The sequence below is a fragment of the Acomys russatus genome, chromosome 11 (genome assembly GCF_903995435.1).
Source record: "Acomys russatus chromosome 11, mAcoRus1.1, whole genome shotgun sequence".
Lineage (NCBI taxonomy): Eukaryota > Metazoa > Chordata > Mammalia > Rodentia > Muridae > Acomys > Acomys russatus.
In genome coordinates, this window is record NC_067147.1 from 6,703,137 (window position 1) to 6,718,258 (window position 15,122).

The window sequence follows — 15,122 nt, forward strand, 5'->3', positions numbered from 1 at the left end:
CCAACGTGATCAGTGAGTTTCGACCATCTCAACAGAAGGCGCTCTTACTTTCCCTCAGTCCACACCAGTCTCCCATTGTTGGTTTTTTCAGCACTGGGAACTGAACCCAGGCCAGGGTAAATACTGGGCAGGTGTTCTCACACCATAGACCCCTGGCACGGAACTGCCATCGGTAACCTGACCCTTCCCCGACCCCCGTCCAGTTCTCTGCCCAGAATCACCATGGGCTGTTTCTCTTTAAAAAGTCTCCATGCCTTCCAAACATGTGGAGGAGAGTTATAATTCCTGTGGGCACTCAAAGGCTTTTTAGATTAGGGCCAGAGTGAGCAATTCTGCATTCTAAACCTATTTGCCTCCCCTCAGGCCCTGGGCTCCCCTCCAGTCTCTCTCCCTCTCCCTCTCCCTCCCTCCCTCTCTCTCTCTCTCTCTCTCTCTCACACACATACACACACACACACACACACACACACACACACGGAAGCACACCTTACCCTGGCACGTCCCACACATCACACACTCTGCGTGGGAATCACACATAACTCTAACCTGAGCAACATGGATTTGCTGGGTTTGCTCTCCAGACTCAGTTGAGTTTCTCAAACTCTGGGTGTATTTCTTTGTATGTAAAATGAGGTTGTTGCCAATATGGGTTATGGGAACACAGAACAGCAAAGGCATTTTCTCTGTGACACATGACGTCATTTCACAGTACAGAGCTATTTTCCCAAGGAAGTGTCAGTTTCCTCATCTGAGTGGCAGAGAACACACAGAGGCCAGAATTCTTCTCAGACCGAGGTGCCAGTCCACAGATGGAGAGCACCAGACTGTGTGTGGGCAGGATGTAGACGTTCAGGACCCACTTACCAACCCGCCCCAAAGTAGCAATGGTGGAGCCTTGTAGGCCTTCCTATGACAAGCAGAGCCACAGCTCTGGACTCCCCCCCCCCCCCCAGTGCGAGGACTGGGGCAGGTGTGGACACCTCACATACTCTTGAGTCTCCTAGGAGATACTCATGGGATGCTGGGCATGTGTTTCCTGTAGTTGAAGACCCTGGAGGGATTGGTGGCTAATCCCAGCTACTTATAGACACTGGGTAGAGAAGGCTTCTCTGTTACTTCCTGTTGTCCCGATGCCTTCTCTGATGAGCTATTATGAGGAAAAGAGAACCCGCAGGGAGCCACTGAAACCCAAGAGGCCTAAAAGTTGACAGGAATTTTCCAGAGTCCTTCTGGACATCTGTCAAGCATAGGACAAGCTCAGTAAGAGAGTGGCAGGTGTCAATCAAAGAGCTCTCTTGTTCTCCCACACCCACTTGTCCTTCTGGCCTTGCAGTCATTGAGAAGGGAGCCCCAGCTCAGACACCTTGCCTTCAGAGAACAGGAAACTCTACTTGACTCGGCTGAGGGACTGTGTGTTCCCAATTCCACCTGGGGCAGTTTTGGCTTCCGAGGGACATTTGCACCTCTCTAGAGACAAATAGGATCATCATGAAGCGCATGGAATGAAGGGAGGAAGGTGGTGAATGTTCTCCAGGGCACAGGGCAGCCCATCCATGCCATAGAATTACAGAGCCTAGGATGAATAACTCTGTCTTGGCCACTCAGAGTGAAAGTTCAATGGGGAGGAAGTAGGTGTATCAGAAATTCATGGGGCTGCACACCTTAATATGGTGTGCATGTTACTACTCCGTAAGTGAAGGTGAAAAATCAGAATGACTGTGTTCCCATCTTAGCTTTGTTACACAGTGGCCATAGGCATTGGGAGTCTCTAGCGGAATTAGGGCTTACTTAAGATGCTTAGAATAGCCCACCAAGAGCGGTAGCGCCCTTGGAAGGCCAAGAACCTACAAATTGCCTAGGCCTTGAGGCTGGGTGCGTCAGCAGCTGGAATAGTCCAGCAATGGCTTGCGCCAGAGAGGCCATGACCCAGTAGTGGGTCCAGCCTGGCACTGAAGACCTAGAAGGCTCTTAAAGAGCTAATTGTCCTCTGTCCATACTGGAAGCATGAGCTGGGGAGGCGGGAGGAGACACAGAAATTAAACCAAACTGGTTTCTGATACCAGCAAGTAAATGGAAGAATCCTCCTCCTTCTGTGTCTTTTTTATCTGGGCTGATACCAGAAGGTGCTACATCCATTAAGGCAAGTAAGACCCATACAGGCTCATCCACAGGCCAACCTGACATAGACAGTCCCTCAACTGAGTCATGACATGTTGGCATTTAAAACCAACCAGCCAGGCGGGGCATGGTGGTGCACACCTTTAATCCCAGCACTCGGGAGGCAGAGGCAGGTGAGTTCGAGGCCAGTCTGGTCTACAAAGTGAGTCCAGGACAGCCAAGGCTACACAGAGAAACCCTGTCTCGAAAATTAAAATAAATAAATAAAAATAAATAAATAAAATAAAACCAACCAGCCTGGACAAGTAATCCTTGGCAAGTAAGTGACGTAATTCCATCAGCCTCTTGGTAGGGGTCTGAAAAATAGATGCCGAGGAGGCTTGTGAATGTCTGAGCACCATGCCTGCCAGGGTTTGGATTGTGAAGGCCTTTCAAAGGCCCACATGTCATGTGTTGAAGACTTGGTTCAGGTTTGGATTGTGAAGGCCTCTCAAAGGCCCATATGTCATGTGTTGAAGACTTGGTTCCGGCTCGTAAGCCTTCTGGGAGTAGAAAGAATCTTTGGCAGGAAGGAGATTAGGTGAACCTTTGAAAGAAAAGGACTACAGTCTCTTCCTGTCCCTGTTTTGTTTCCTGGGTCACAAGAGGTGAACAGGTCTCCTCAGCCACAGGTTTCTGCCATCATGTCTTCTGCCGCCACAGGCCCAAAGAAACAGGGCCAAGTGGGCATAGACACCCTGACACACCTTGAGCCAAAACAAATATTTTCTCAGTTAGAGTTAAGTCCAGCCAGTGCTTTGTTGTAGTACCAGAAGGTTAACAGTGCCTCTCCGAGAAGTGAAGGGGAGCAGAACTCGGTTCTTACCACCTCTTTGGTTGGAGGTCGGGAGGCCTTACCCATCCGCTAAGGCTTGGTGAGGGAGGACCCAGTTGTGTGCCAGGCGGGAGATCGTCACTCTGCAGACAAGGGTCATCCCTGAAAGTGGTCACTCACTCCTTCTTGGTCACTGGAGGCAGTTCTCATGGGGTTCCCGTTGTTCCTGGTCAGGAGGGCAAGGCGCTCTCTCTCTCACAGAGGATGTTTGTGCGTCTTTCAGGTTGTAGGGAGAAGGTGTCACACAACACAATAGTTTTCGTCTTCCCATTATTCTGCTGCAATTCAAAATTATTTTCAAATAATTGTCCCCCAAATCCTGCGTTCTCACAAGATCCCAAGTCTATCTGAGGCAGGTGACAGGAACCTGCTGGCTCTGGGCTGAGAGCTGGGCTTGGGACGTTGCTTTGGGCCTGAGAGACTAGTTTTAATTGCACAGTTAGTTTGTGGCAGTTAAGAAAAAGATTGTCCTTTGGGCCTAGCAACCCCCGCCCCCCCCCCCACACCCTAACACACCTTGGCTCCCAGGTGCCTCACTGTGAGGTGTAGACATTGGGCTGGGCCCGTCTGAGATGCTTGCCTATCTTACCTGGCCAGCCATCGGGCATCAAGCTCTTGCCTTGAGCGAGGAAGAGATCCTGACAAGGCACCTGGCCCTCAGGATGCCCCAGGAGAATGTGCCTGCACATGGCTGACCAGGTTCCTGGCTGCACGCCACGTATCTTGCCCAGATATGAGTCATTTGTTGTTTTGTAAACACCTTCTCAGCACGTTTGACCTCTGGGCAGGAGAACTTTGAAACACAACAAACTAGCACAAAGTAGGCCCTTCGCTGTGAAGACAGAAAATGCCTTCTGTGTGTTCCAGCTTGAAGGTGTGCCCTGTGCAAAGGAAGAAGTGTGGAGTACCTTACAGAGACCAGCGGCCACACAAAGGGCGAAGAACTAGTTGGGTCCTTACAGCTCTCACCATCCTGAATATATAAGCCAGGACCATTGAGAGTGAAAATGGCTTTTAGAAATCATGATTTAGTTATTTGGTGTGTGTATATACACTTACAGGCAGGTGTCTCATGGTGCATATGTGGCGGGGGTGGGGGGGGGCGAGAACAACTTTGGGAGCTGGTTTTTTTCTTTCCAGCATCTAGGTCCTGAGGTGTGTGGGGGAGGGGTCTAAGTCAGGTCTTCAGGATTAACAGCAAGTACCTTTACCTACATACAGAGGCTTTCCTTCACCCTGTCTTTGGGTTTGAAGACTGTTAGAGGAGCTGTGTAGGTCAGGCAGAGGTGAGTTTGGCTTGTAGATGGAAATTAAAACCACAATAGAAGTCTGAGGCTGGGGCTGGGGAGATGGCTCAGTGGTTAAGAGCACCAACTGCTCTTCCAGAGGTCCTGAGTTCAATTCCCAGAAACCACCTGGTGGCTCACAGCTATCTGTAATGGGATCTGATTCCCTCTTCTGGGGTGTGTGTGTGTGTGTGTGTGTGTGTGTGTGTGTGTGTGTGTGTGTAGACAGAGCACTCATATATATAAAATAAATGATAAATATTTTTTAAAAAGAAGCCTGAGACTAAAGAAGCAGAGTCAAGCAAGGGGCCTGGTGGCTCACAGCTATCTGTAATGGGATCTGATTCCCTCTTCTGGTGTGTGTGTGTGTGTGTGTGTGTGTGTGTGTGTGTGTGTGTGTGTGTAGACAGAGCACTCATATATATAAAATAAATGATAAATATTTTTTAAAAAGAAGCCTGAGACTAAAGAAGCAGAGTCAAGCAAGGGGCCCCTGGCCTGAGAGGAGGGGATGGAGGAGGACAACGTGGTCCCTGTGGCCTTGCCTGAGGCTTGGAAAGAGATTTCAGACATGATAGTCATCTTCCTGGGAGCTAGGGAGTAGTCAGAGGGACAGCCATCAGAAAGGCAAGTGGAGGGAGGCCCCAGGGTGCCTTGGAGGCTGAGGGGTAAAGAGATTGAAAAGTGAGGGAGGAGACTTCCTTCAGAGTCGCTGGATGCCCTTCCTTGCTCCATTGTGGAAGCAGCTCTGGGGTGAAAGCCCACCTTATCTCTCTATGTGGACAGGAAGCTAGAATCTTCCTGACCCATGTCTAGCACCTAGTGAGTCCAGAGGCTCTTACTTGTTTTCCCCAGTTTTTATTTACTTTTGTGTGTTTATGTGTCAAATGCATGTGTTTGTGTCCCTGTGTACTGTGCATGAACATATGTGTGCGTGTGCACGCAAAGGTCAGAGGCAGATATTGGGCATCTCCCTTGGTTGCTCTCCATTTTATTTTTTGAGAGTGGGTCTGTCACTGACCCTGGAACTGACTAGTTGGTCAAGACCAGCTGTGAGCAGCTCCTGCGGTCATCCGATCTCTGCCTGCCCAGCACTAGGATTTTAAGCACGTGACACCATATCTGGCTTTTCATGTGGGAACTAGGGATCTGAATTCAGGTCCCCACGCTTGCACAGTAGACAGTTTACCTCCTGGGCCACCCCTAGAGTCCCCTTGAAGGAGAGATAAACATGTCGTTTGTTTAGGTCACAAGTGGAGGATGAGAAAAAGACTTGTGAGAGATCAGGTGATGTTTATCCCCTTAGAAGTCAGCCACCGTGTCAGGGAGATTGGTTGTTAACAAGCTGAAAAACATCCTTGACCAAATTCTGATAGGAGATATAAATGTGAGCCAAAACCAGGAGGTGGAGCCTTTGGAGACTTGGGATAGTTTTGGCTGTTCATCGCTCCACTTCGTGATGCTCCTAGAGAGAACCGCTTGAAGGAAGGCTTCAGGGCTGAGGTTCCAGGTTCTGGTTGCTCCAGGTTCCTGCAGAAGAAATCCTGGTGATTACACCCGGAGAATCGTTCCTTGGAACTGATATCCTTACGGTTACATTATTGTAGTCTTTAATCTCCTTTACCTTTTGTTTAGGTTAGTCGGGTTATAAGTGATGTACTTTAGGTTAATAAGTTCGTAATAAAATATATTTGTTAAGAAAACTGAGCCTACTATATCCCCTTGTTTGTACGTACTTTATATTGAAAAATAATATAGGTATAGAAAATCCATACACACTTTTTGGGCAGAGCAGTGAATTTCAAAGTTAGGGGAAATACAAGGTGAGGCCTTTAATCCCAGCACTTGGAAGGCTGCAGCAGGTGGATCTCGGTGAGTGTGAGGCCCGCCTGGGCTACGGAGCATGCGCGCGCGTACACACACACACACACACACACACACACACACACACACACACACACACACACACACACACACACAGCCCAAATGTGTGGCACTAAAGAGACCACAAAGAGACCACAGTGCAGGAATTGAATATCCTCCTGTTGTATCTCATCTGTTAACATGGGCACGAAGGAACTCAGATTTTTTTTCCCCAGGCCAAATGCGTGTTTCCAGGTAACCTCAGAAGCACCTGATCTGAGGTAACAAATGCATTCTGGAAGGAGAGTGCCCTCATCCAGGGAACTGGCGAGCAATGGGCATTGACTGGTGGTTTCATTGGAGTCTAGCACAGGGCTCTGTGTTACGTGGGAGCCTGCTTTGTGGAAAGCCCTTGGCCGCTTTCAGAAGGCTCAGGATTTTTAGATTAAGCTCCAGCAGGCACTGTAAGCCTGAGTTCTGTTTTTAGGTTGCCCAGTGGCTGCTGAAAACCCAGAGAGTGTGTTGACCAGGATCTGTCTGCGAGCCAGGACAGATAAACAGATCAATGAAAGCTTTCAGAACAGAGCTGAAGTTCTTCATGCTGTAAGCAAACACGAGGCGCTGTGTCTGTCGATGTCTACCCCAGAAGTCCCCTTTGCATCTGCTTGTAGTCCCCACGCCCATCATGTAAATCAGAACAGTAGCTGGGGACCTAAAACAAGCAGACAGGGCTGTGCACTGTTTACTGGAGTATGGAGGTACAGTCCCTTGCTCTGTCTTCACCCCCTTGGGAGACGCGATCGCTGGTCCGCCCACTCAGGCCTCTTCCTCCCTGGGGAAGCCTTTAATACCTGGGAAGGAGCTGTGGATAGTCTTTGCAAGAACAGTTTAGGAGCTGGGAAGATGATGTCAGTCAGCTAAAATATTTTTGCCTCACTGGCGTGAGGGCTTGAGTTGACTCCGCAAAGCCCGCCCATTTTCCCTGCACTGAGAAATGGGGGTGGGGCAAAGGAGGCCCTCTGGCTGGCTGGTGAATGATGCTGTCTCAGAAACTAAGGCACATAGAAATCATAGAGATTGAAGAAGATATTCCTGTCAACCCCTGGCCTGGTATGCACATGTATGAACTTGTATGCACACACTCGCACGTGAATGTGCGCACACACATACAAATTGTTGCTTCAAGTAGGACAACACACACCAAGTTTTTAGGAAGTGAAGACAGCATGCTAACTCTGTTCGCGTTTGCCCGGACCAAAACACCAGCTTAAATTTCTCAGCCGAAAGCGTTTATGTCCTGCAGCTCACTGCCTCCTGCCCACAGCTGTGTGATTGACAGCTCTGAGCCTCCAGGCTCAAGCTTTGTGCCAGGTGTCATGTGGGGTGCGGCCCAGCATTTGCGTTTCACCCCCCCCCCCCCCATGCCCTCAGCTGGTCACTTCTAGGATTCTTTCTGGAACAAAACAAAACAAACAAACAGTACGGTTTGAACAGTACAGTTTGTTCTGTTTTGGTTTTCTGAGTCAGGGTTTCTCTGCGTAGGCCTGGCTGTCCTGTACCTCACTGTATAGACCAGGCTGGCCTCAAACTCACAGCCATCCACCTGCCTCTGCCTCCCAAGTGCTGGGATTAAAGGCCTGCTTTACCACCCACCACCCAGCTAAGTTTGAATTTTAATAGGCCCCAAAAATCAAGAAAAATGAGTAAATCAAAATGACGGAAAACGTGTGCCGTCTGAGTCGAATATCCCTGGAATGGCTCAGTGGTTAGGACTTGGGGGAGGTGGCTCCTTGTAGAGTTTCTAAATACAGATAGCTAAGTCACAGATGTCCATAAGCTAAGTCATAAGCCCACTGCCTTAGTTTCCCCATGTTTCAAAAGAGATGGGGAGACGGAAATCAATAAAGTGGTTGTGTTTACATTTATTTATTTATTTATTTATTTATTTATTGGCAACAAAATAACAATGATGGCAGCTGTGGTGGCAATCAGTGCTCTTTAGCATACAATGGAAAGGGGAGCAGGGGACAGGGGACAGGCTCCAGGGGACAGGGGACAGGCTCCATGCTAAGGTTTGGAGGAGGGGGAGGGTTACTTTGATGACTCTTTAGAAACATGTGGGAGGTATAGAAGCAGGTCATCTTGTGGAGTTTTTACACTCATACCTACACACCCTCTTTCAGGGTGTACAGGGTGTAGCCGTGTGCCCAGGGCACATTGCTAGCGCATTGCTAGGCTGAGGCTGTAAACGCAGCCCCAGGACAGGCTGTCTTGAGGATTAACACTTTTATATCTATTTTCCCAAATAGATCTTGAGGGAAGAGAGAATGTTACAGGGTAGGAAGGAATTTTGGGGGAAAAAAACCCTACTTTATCAGCTGCTCCTTGGTGGAGTCCTGTCCTTATAGCATAGTGATGGTTTCCTCAGCTCACAAGCTGTTTCCCCACCACGCAGTTGGGCTGTTTGGGAGCGAGCTCCCCGCTCCCCACCGCCGCAGCATGTGCCCTCTGAAGTGTTCAGCTGTTTGCTCTCTGGCAGCTCCCTGGGGAGTCAGCTCCTCCCAGGCCCTCAGCAAAGGTCCAACAAGTGGTTTCTGGTGTCAGTCAGAGAAATGCGTGGCTGTTTATGGGGGTGTCAGTTACATACCTAGGCATGCTTGGCAACCTAAAGCCCTTGTCCTTCAGGGAAGAGGAACTAAAATGTCACAAGTATTTAACTAAATCCCCAGGAGACTAAAGTCTGTCTATTGAGGACAGATGATAAATAAAGGAGTGTTCGCCTCTGGCTTTATTTGAATTGACACATCCTCAGTGTTCTGGGGCTGACCTTCCGAGCAGATTTAATCACAGAAGAGATTTGATGGTGCAACCTTGACCCTGAGAGTTAATGCTTTAAGGGGGGGGGGCGGTTCACTTACAAACTCCTCGGTCCCTGAAGGCTGCCTCTCTAGCCTTCCCTAGCCTAGGTGGAGCACAGACTCAGAGCAGAGGGTGAGGGCATAGATCATAGTCAGTCAGGCCTGTGTCACAGACCTGTCACCCAGCTCTGCCCATACTTACTTGGGGCAGAGGGTGTGGCATTCCCAAGGCTTGGTATTGTGGGAACCAAGAAGGAAAGAAATGGCTGGTGAGGGAGCTTGGCCACTTCCCTGGGTCAGTGCTTAGTGGGGTTGCTGGCATAGGTCACCTGTCTCATCCTGGCACTGCCTGGCGCAGCTGCAGGGTTTACCTACTCCTGTGGGTCAGCATGTGGACATAGAAACACGAGCACACACTGGTACAGGTGGAGACATTGCCACCCTACAGACGGGCAGCTCAGGGGTGACCCCTCTGCTTGGAATGGAAATCTGGGGCACACTCCTGATACAAGGAAAGAAAAAAAATTACTTCCTGCCGAGCTTAACATAGTTGCTTTGTGTGCAAGGCCACAGTTTCCATGCAAAGACCAGGAAAGAAAACATAAGTTTTCACAGCAGTCCCCCCCTGCCCCCCCACCCGAGGTATGAGCCTTGGGTTTGGTCCATCCTCCAGCAAGCCTCAGACCCCTGCTTCCCTCACCAATCCCTCTTCTGTGAAGTCCCATATAGCTTTTCTGCGTGTTTCTTTTAATTTTTAAAAATTTATGCGTACAAGTGTTTTGCTTGCATGTTTATACACCATGTGTGTGCCTACAGAGGCCAAAGAAAGTGACATAACCCCTGTGGTTGTGAACCACACATGGGACTCAAACCTGGGCCCTCTGGAAGAGCAGCCAGTGCTCTTAACAGTTTATCCTCCCGTCCCCCTCTATGCTCAAATGAAATTATTCAAATGTATGGCATTAAGAATTTACCAGAACCATGTTTTGTGCCTTTGGCCTAAGAGGTGGCTGGAGGGCTAGCTCCCTCACACTGAGAAGTGAGGAGGTGAGAGACTGGTTGGGAATTTAGTCTTACCAGAACTCCTCAGAATATGTTGTTAGCTGAAAGAATGAAGTAGAAACCCAGAGAGAAGCTCCCATTGGTTCCCGTGTGAGGCAGCTGCCTCAGTAGGACAGGGGTGGGGGGGGTGGGGGAGATGGGGGGGGGGGGGAATGGGGGGTGAGGGGGTGAGACAAGCAAAATGAGAACTTGGGGGGGAACCCCTGTCCAGTGAGGGTAAAGGTATGACAGGAGGTGGTAAAGAGGACCCTTTAAGAAAAAAGAACCCAGCTTGGTGAAGACCTTTCCCCAGTCTGTTCTGTTGACAGCGCCCTTGGCCTTACAGAAGCTTTTCAGTTTCGTGAGGTCCCATTTATTAACTGTTGATCTCAGAGCCTGAGCTGTTGGTGTTCTGTTGAGGAAGTTGTCTCCTGTGCCAATGAGTTCAAGGCTCTTCCCCACTTTTTCTTCTAACAGATTTAATGTGTCTGGTTTTACATTGAGGTCTTTAATCCACTTGGACTTTAGTTTTGTGCCAGGTGATAATTATGGGATCTATTTGCATTTTTCTACGTGTAGACATTTAGTTAGTCCAGCACCATTTGTTGAAGATGCTGTCTTTTTCCCATTGTATGGTTTTGGCTTGTTTGTAAAAAAAAAAAAATCAAGGGTCCAGAGGTGTGTGGGTTTATTTCTGGGTCTTTGATTCGGGAGCCTACCGTAGAGGTCCTCTGAAAGGCTCCACCCAGGGAGGGATTGAAGCAGATGCTGAGACTCACAGCCAAACTTTAGGGTAGAACGCAGGGAGTCTTGTAGAAGAGTTGGGGGATAGAAGGACCTAGAGAGGTCAGGAGCTCCACAAGGGGACCAATGGAGCCAGCAAATCTGGGAGGATGGGGTTGGGTACTTCAGAGACTGGTGCACCTACCAAGGACTGTGCTTGGTAAGAATCTAGACCCTCTGCTCGGATGTAGCTGATTGCCAGCATAGGCTCCTCGTGCATCCCATAATATGGGGAGTAGGGGCTGCTTCTGACATGGACTCTGGTGCTCACTTGTTGATCCCTTCCAGAGGAAGAAGATACAAGCAGATTGGATAAGACTTGAGAGGCTGGGGTCAGATGATAGGGAGGAGGGCTCCCCTTTCTGAGGACTAGGGGAGGGGGGAGGAAGGAGGAGGAAGAAGGGGAGGACTGGGAGGAGACAATGGAGGGGCCTACAAATGGGACGCAAAGTGAATAAACGTAAAAAAAAATTTTTTTTTAATTAAATTAAAAGAAAAGAAATCCCAGAGAGAGCCTCTAAAGATTCTGTGGACAGCAAGAGAAGAGAAACATAGTCTGTATTAAACATGCAGGCCCGCAGCACTTCCTGTGTCAGGCGAAGACAGAACGAAGCGTGAAGTGGCTTTAGAAATGGCATCATAGGGGAGGGGAGTAAGGGGAAATGGGAGGGAGGGAGGAACAGGAGGATACACGGGATGGGATAACGATTGAGATGTAATATGAATAAATGAATAAAATATATTTTAAAAAAAGAAATGGCATCACATCTCACAAAGGGAATGTGGCTAGGATAGGCGTGTGGAGTGGAGGAGCAGTGCTGGTCCCAAATGAAGACTCTATCAAAGGCATCGTGTCTGCGCACACCTTTGTTCTCCCTCCAGGCAGAAAGAATGCCCCCGTAGAACTTAGCTTTAAAATGCATGTTGGTGTGGCAGTTACGTTTCATTTTTTGGTGGCTCAGACCTGAGGAGATAACCTATTTGAGGCATCTTTAGAAAAACTAAAGTCTGCAGAAGAAGAGAAATAAGGGGAAGTAGGGTCTATCCTAGACTCAGCTCCTCAGCCCCCCACTTCTCTCCTTGACCCCCGAGCCAAAGCAATACAGCGCCCCTTGCCTGGGAGAGACGCTGGGTGTGAGACCGAAAGGAGGCAGAGGGACTGTCTACCTAACCTTGCTCCCTTTGTCCCCTTCATCCCAGAAAAGGGTCAGCCTCCTGCTGCTACAGGCCCTGGGGCTGATGGGCAAGCCACCCCACCCTGGATCACCATGGCCCGGCAGAAGCGAAGAGGACCCCCAGACCTGCCTGTCAGTCAGGAAGAGAAGCCTGGGGCACGGGTCCTGAAGACAGAGACTGGAAAGCAAGCCAAGGTGCCCCTAGAGCCCAAGGGCTCAGTTAACTCTTTCTGTGCTGTTCAGGGGGGACCTCAGCAGGGTGTGGTGGGGTCAGGTACTGCTGTGATCACAGAGGTCCTGTGTGAACATCACAGAGACCGCGCTGACATGGTGACTGCTGACATGCGCTTGACGACCAATGAGGCAAAGGCAGTATGCCAGACTCTAGGCCCCACGGAGGAGCAATCTGCCTGTTCCTTGCCTGTGTGGGCTGTCAGGAATGCGGTGGAGACAGGCCTCTCCTCTGGGCTCCTAGGCAACACAGCAGCTCAGCCTCTGGAAAAATTGAAGATAGTTAAAACAATGTCTCCCCTTAGACACGCTAACACTGTCACTGGCTCCATGGCAGCTCATTGTGTGGTAATAAATGAACCCTGTTCCCGGCACTGCCTGCTGGCGTCCCTTTGTCCTCACCTGGGACTGCACAGCCCGAATCCAGGGCTGCGTGTTGTATTCAACTGAAAATAGCTTTCACCAGCCCCAACAACTGTGCTTAGAAGCAGGCCCTGTCCTTCCAGTACCCGGCACGGTAAGTGGGATCCTGCTGCATGGCAAAGGAAGCCTGCCCTGCACTGGGATGTGCCTCCCTTCCTGCTAGTGCAATCCTCAGTTGTATCCTCACGTAGTACCCAGGAAGGGAAATTAAAGAAGGAAATGTTAGCCCAGTTCAGCTTGTGCCATTATACCGTGTGTTGTCACAATGTCACAAAACGATTTCCAAACCAAATTCATTTGGCCTTCGCATAGAATCCTTGCTGTCTAACCACCTGGGGCTGAGGCTGTGTTGTAGGGAGAAGGGAGGAGGCACCATGTCAGAGCTCTGGCATTTTGACGGGTGACATCGGTGAGCTGGTGCACAGAGCGCTTTCCAGAAAGTTGCGGCAGCACGGTTCATCTTGGGAGAGACGTCTTGAAAGCTGGCGGCGGGACAGACATGTAGTCACTGTGGGTGTTTACGCCTCTGCGTCTGTACACTTGGACAGCATGTGCCATTTTTGTGTCTCCATAGGAGTCTGTGAAGCAGGGTGACTTTGTCCGAAGTAAATCTTTCCTGATGACTCCCGCCAAGCCTGCTGTGACCCCGAGGCAGGGGTCAAAGCTGAGCCTCAAGGAGGGACTGCAGAGAGGGATCTCACTGTCCCATCAGAACTTGGGTATGAGATTTGGCTTGTTTTCCCAAGCACTTTGGTATCGTTAGGAACCAGCTTCTTCCTGCAATTGCAGTTTGCTTTGTTGAATCACTTTGCGATGTTGAGCTGTTTTTTGTGTTTTTTGTTTTTAATGCAGCTTTTATTGAGATGGAACCTACTCCATCACATAGCTCACCCACTTGAAATTCAGTGCGCTTCAGTGAGATCATGTGGATTTGTAGCGTCCTGACACCATGGTGGCCATCTAAGAATAGAGCATCTCCCTCCCACCGAAAAAAGCCACACACCTACTTATCACACACCAGTCCCTTGCTGTAGCCCAGCACTAACCTACTTGGTGTCTCTCTAAGATTTGCTTTTTTGGGGAACATGAAATCATAAAATATGGGCCCCTTTCTCTGTTGGTTCTGAATATGATTGTGAGCTCGCTGTGGTAGCATGTGTCTGTTTTCTCTCTCAGTGATGCTGGGGGTAGAGCCCAGGGTCTCCTGCACACTGATCATATGCTGTTACTGAGTGACATTCCCTGATGTAGCATCTTTTTGAATTTTTATTTATTTTGCATTGTAGTTAGTGACACAAAGATTTTACTGTCCTAGCCATCTTTAAGTGGGTGGCTGTGAAGGTGTCAGGTTCCCTCCCATGTGCAGCCCACCTCCAAGTCCTGTGGTTAGACCACAGTGAACGTTTCTTCACTCACTTTGCCTCTAGAACCATCTAAGCCTGCTGCAAAGCTCTCTCAATAATATACGCTCCATACTCGATGCTTAAAATCTTCGCACATTTACATATTAACGGACTGTGTGTTCTGGAACACGGTGGAGACCGTAGCATATATTTAAAGCTACACGAGAGACTTAGTGAAAATCCACATTCCCGTCTCCTGCTTTTGTTTGTTTTCTCTCCCTTCCAGCAGCTCAGGCTGCGGCCACGGCAGAGAAGGAGTTGCATCAGCTGAAGAGAGCCAGCTACGCTAGCACAGATCAGCCATCCTGGATGGAACTTGCCAGAAAGAAATCGCAAGCTTGGAGTGACATGCCCCAAATCATAAAATAGATTGGCAGCCTGCTGATGAAGGATGTCCACTGCGTTGATGGGCCAGTTAGTTTTAAAACTGCCAATAACTCATGGCACACAGACTATGAAACTTAAGATTGACTTTTATCAACGAATTATGATGTGCTCCGGGAAGAGAGGGGAGCTGGGTGGAACAGAGAGGACCAGCTAGGCCAGAGGGTCTGCGGCGAGAACGCTGTAAAAATCCAGGGGCGCACTCCTGTGCTGAGGTATCAGTGTGAGCCTTTAGGGTCCCCGTGGCAAAGAGGCCCCAGAAAGGCAGTGTATGGACCTGAAGAGAGGCGCCCATGTTGAGTGCCCTTTAAGAAGAGAGCAGGAACTGCCTGAGTTCCAGGTCTGCGCTGTCACCTCTGGCCACCTTCTTGCCATGGACCACTGTCCCGTCTTTCACGTTTACTAACAGGCATGATGTTTGTGGTAAAACAGGGATGTCCTTTACAAAGGATAGCTGCTACTGATCCAGGTTCCTGAAGAAACCCGCCCCGAGAGGGATGTGGCAAGGTCTGTCAATTCCTAGACTCTTTCCAAAAATAATTTTTAAACTTTTCCACTAGGCACCTGTGTCCTGAACCATTGCACACTGCATTGCCTGTTTAATAAAAGGTTTCAAAGATGTTACTGCTTTGTGTGCAAATGTTATTTTTTCTCACAGAGAACATCTTCCAAAACTGAGTGGA

At 49.3% G+C, this 15,122-nt stretch overlaps 1 protein-coding gene across 1 annotated transcript in view; it reads left to right on the plus strand.

Annotated features, from left to right (window-relative positions):
- The window catches only part of Cracdl (CRACD like), a 59,800-nt gene extending 45,213 nt beyond the window's left edge, over window positions 1–14,587 (plus strand). The window contains exons 8-10 of the mRNA XM_051152771.1: window positions 12,024–12,193; window positions 13,227–13,371; window positions 14,282–14,587. Of these exons, the coding sequence (XP_051008728.1) occupies window positions 12,024–12,193; window positions 13,227–13,371; window positions 14,282–14,424 (458 nt within the window). The 3' untranslated portion in view covers window positions 14,425–14,587. The remainder of the gene's footprint in view (window positions 1–12,023; window positions 12,194–13,226; window positions 13,372–14,281) is intronic.
- Window positions 14,588–15,122: the final 535 nt, after the last annotated feature.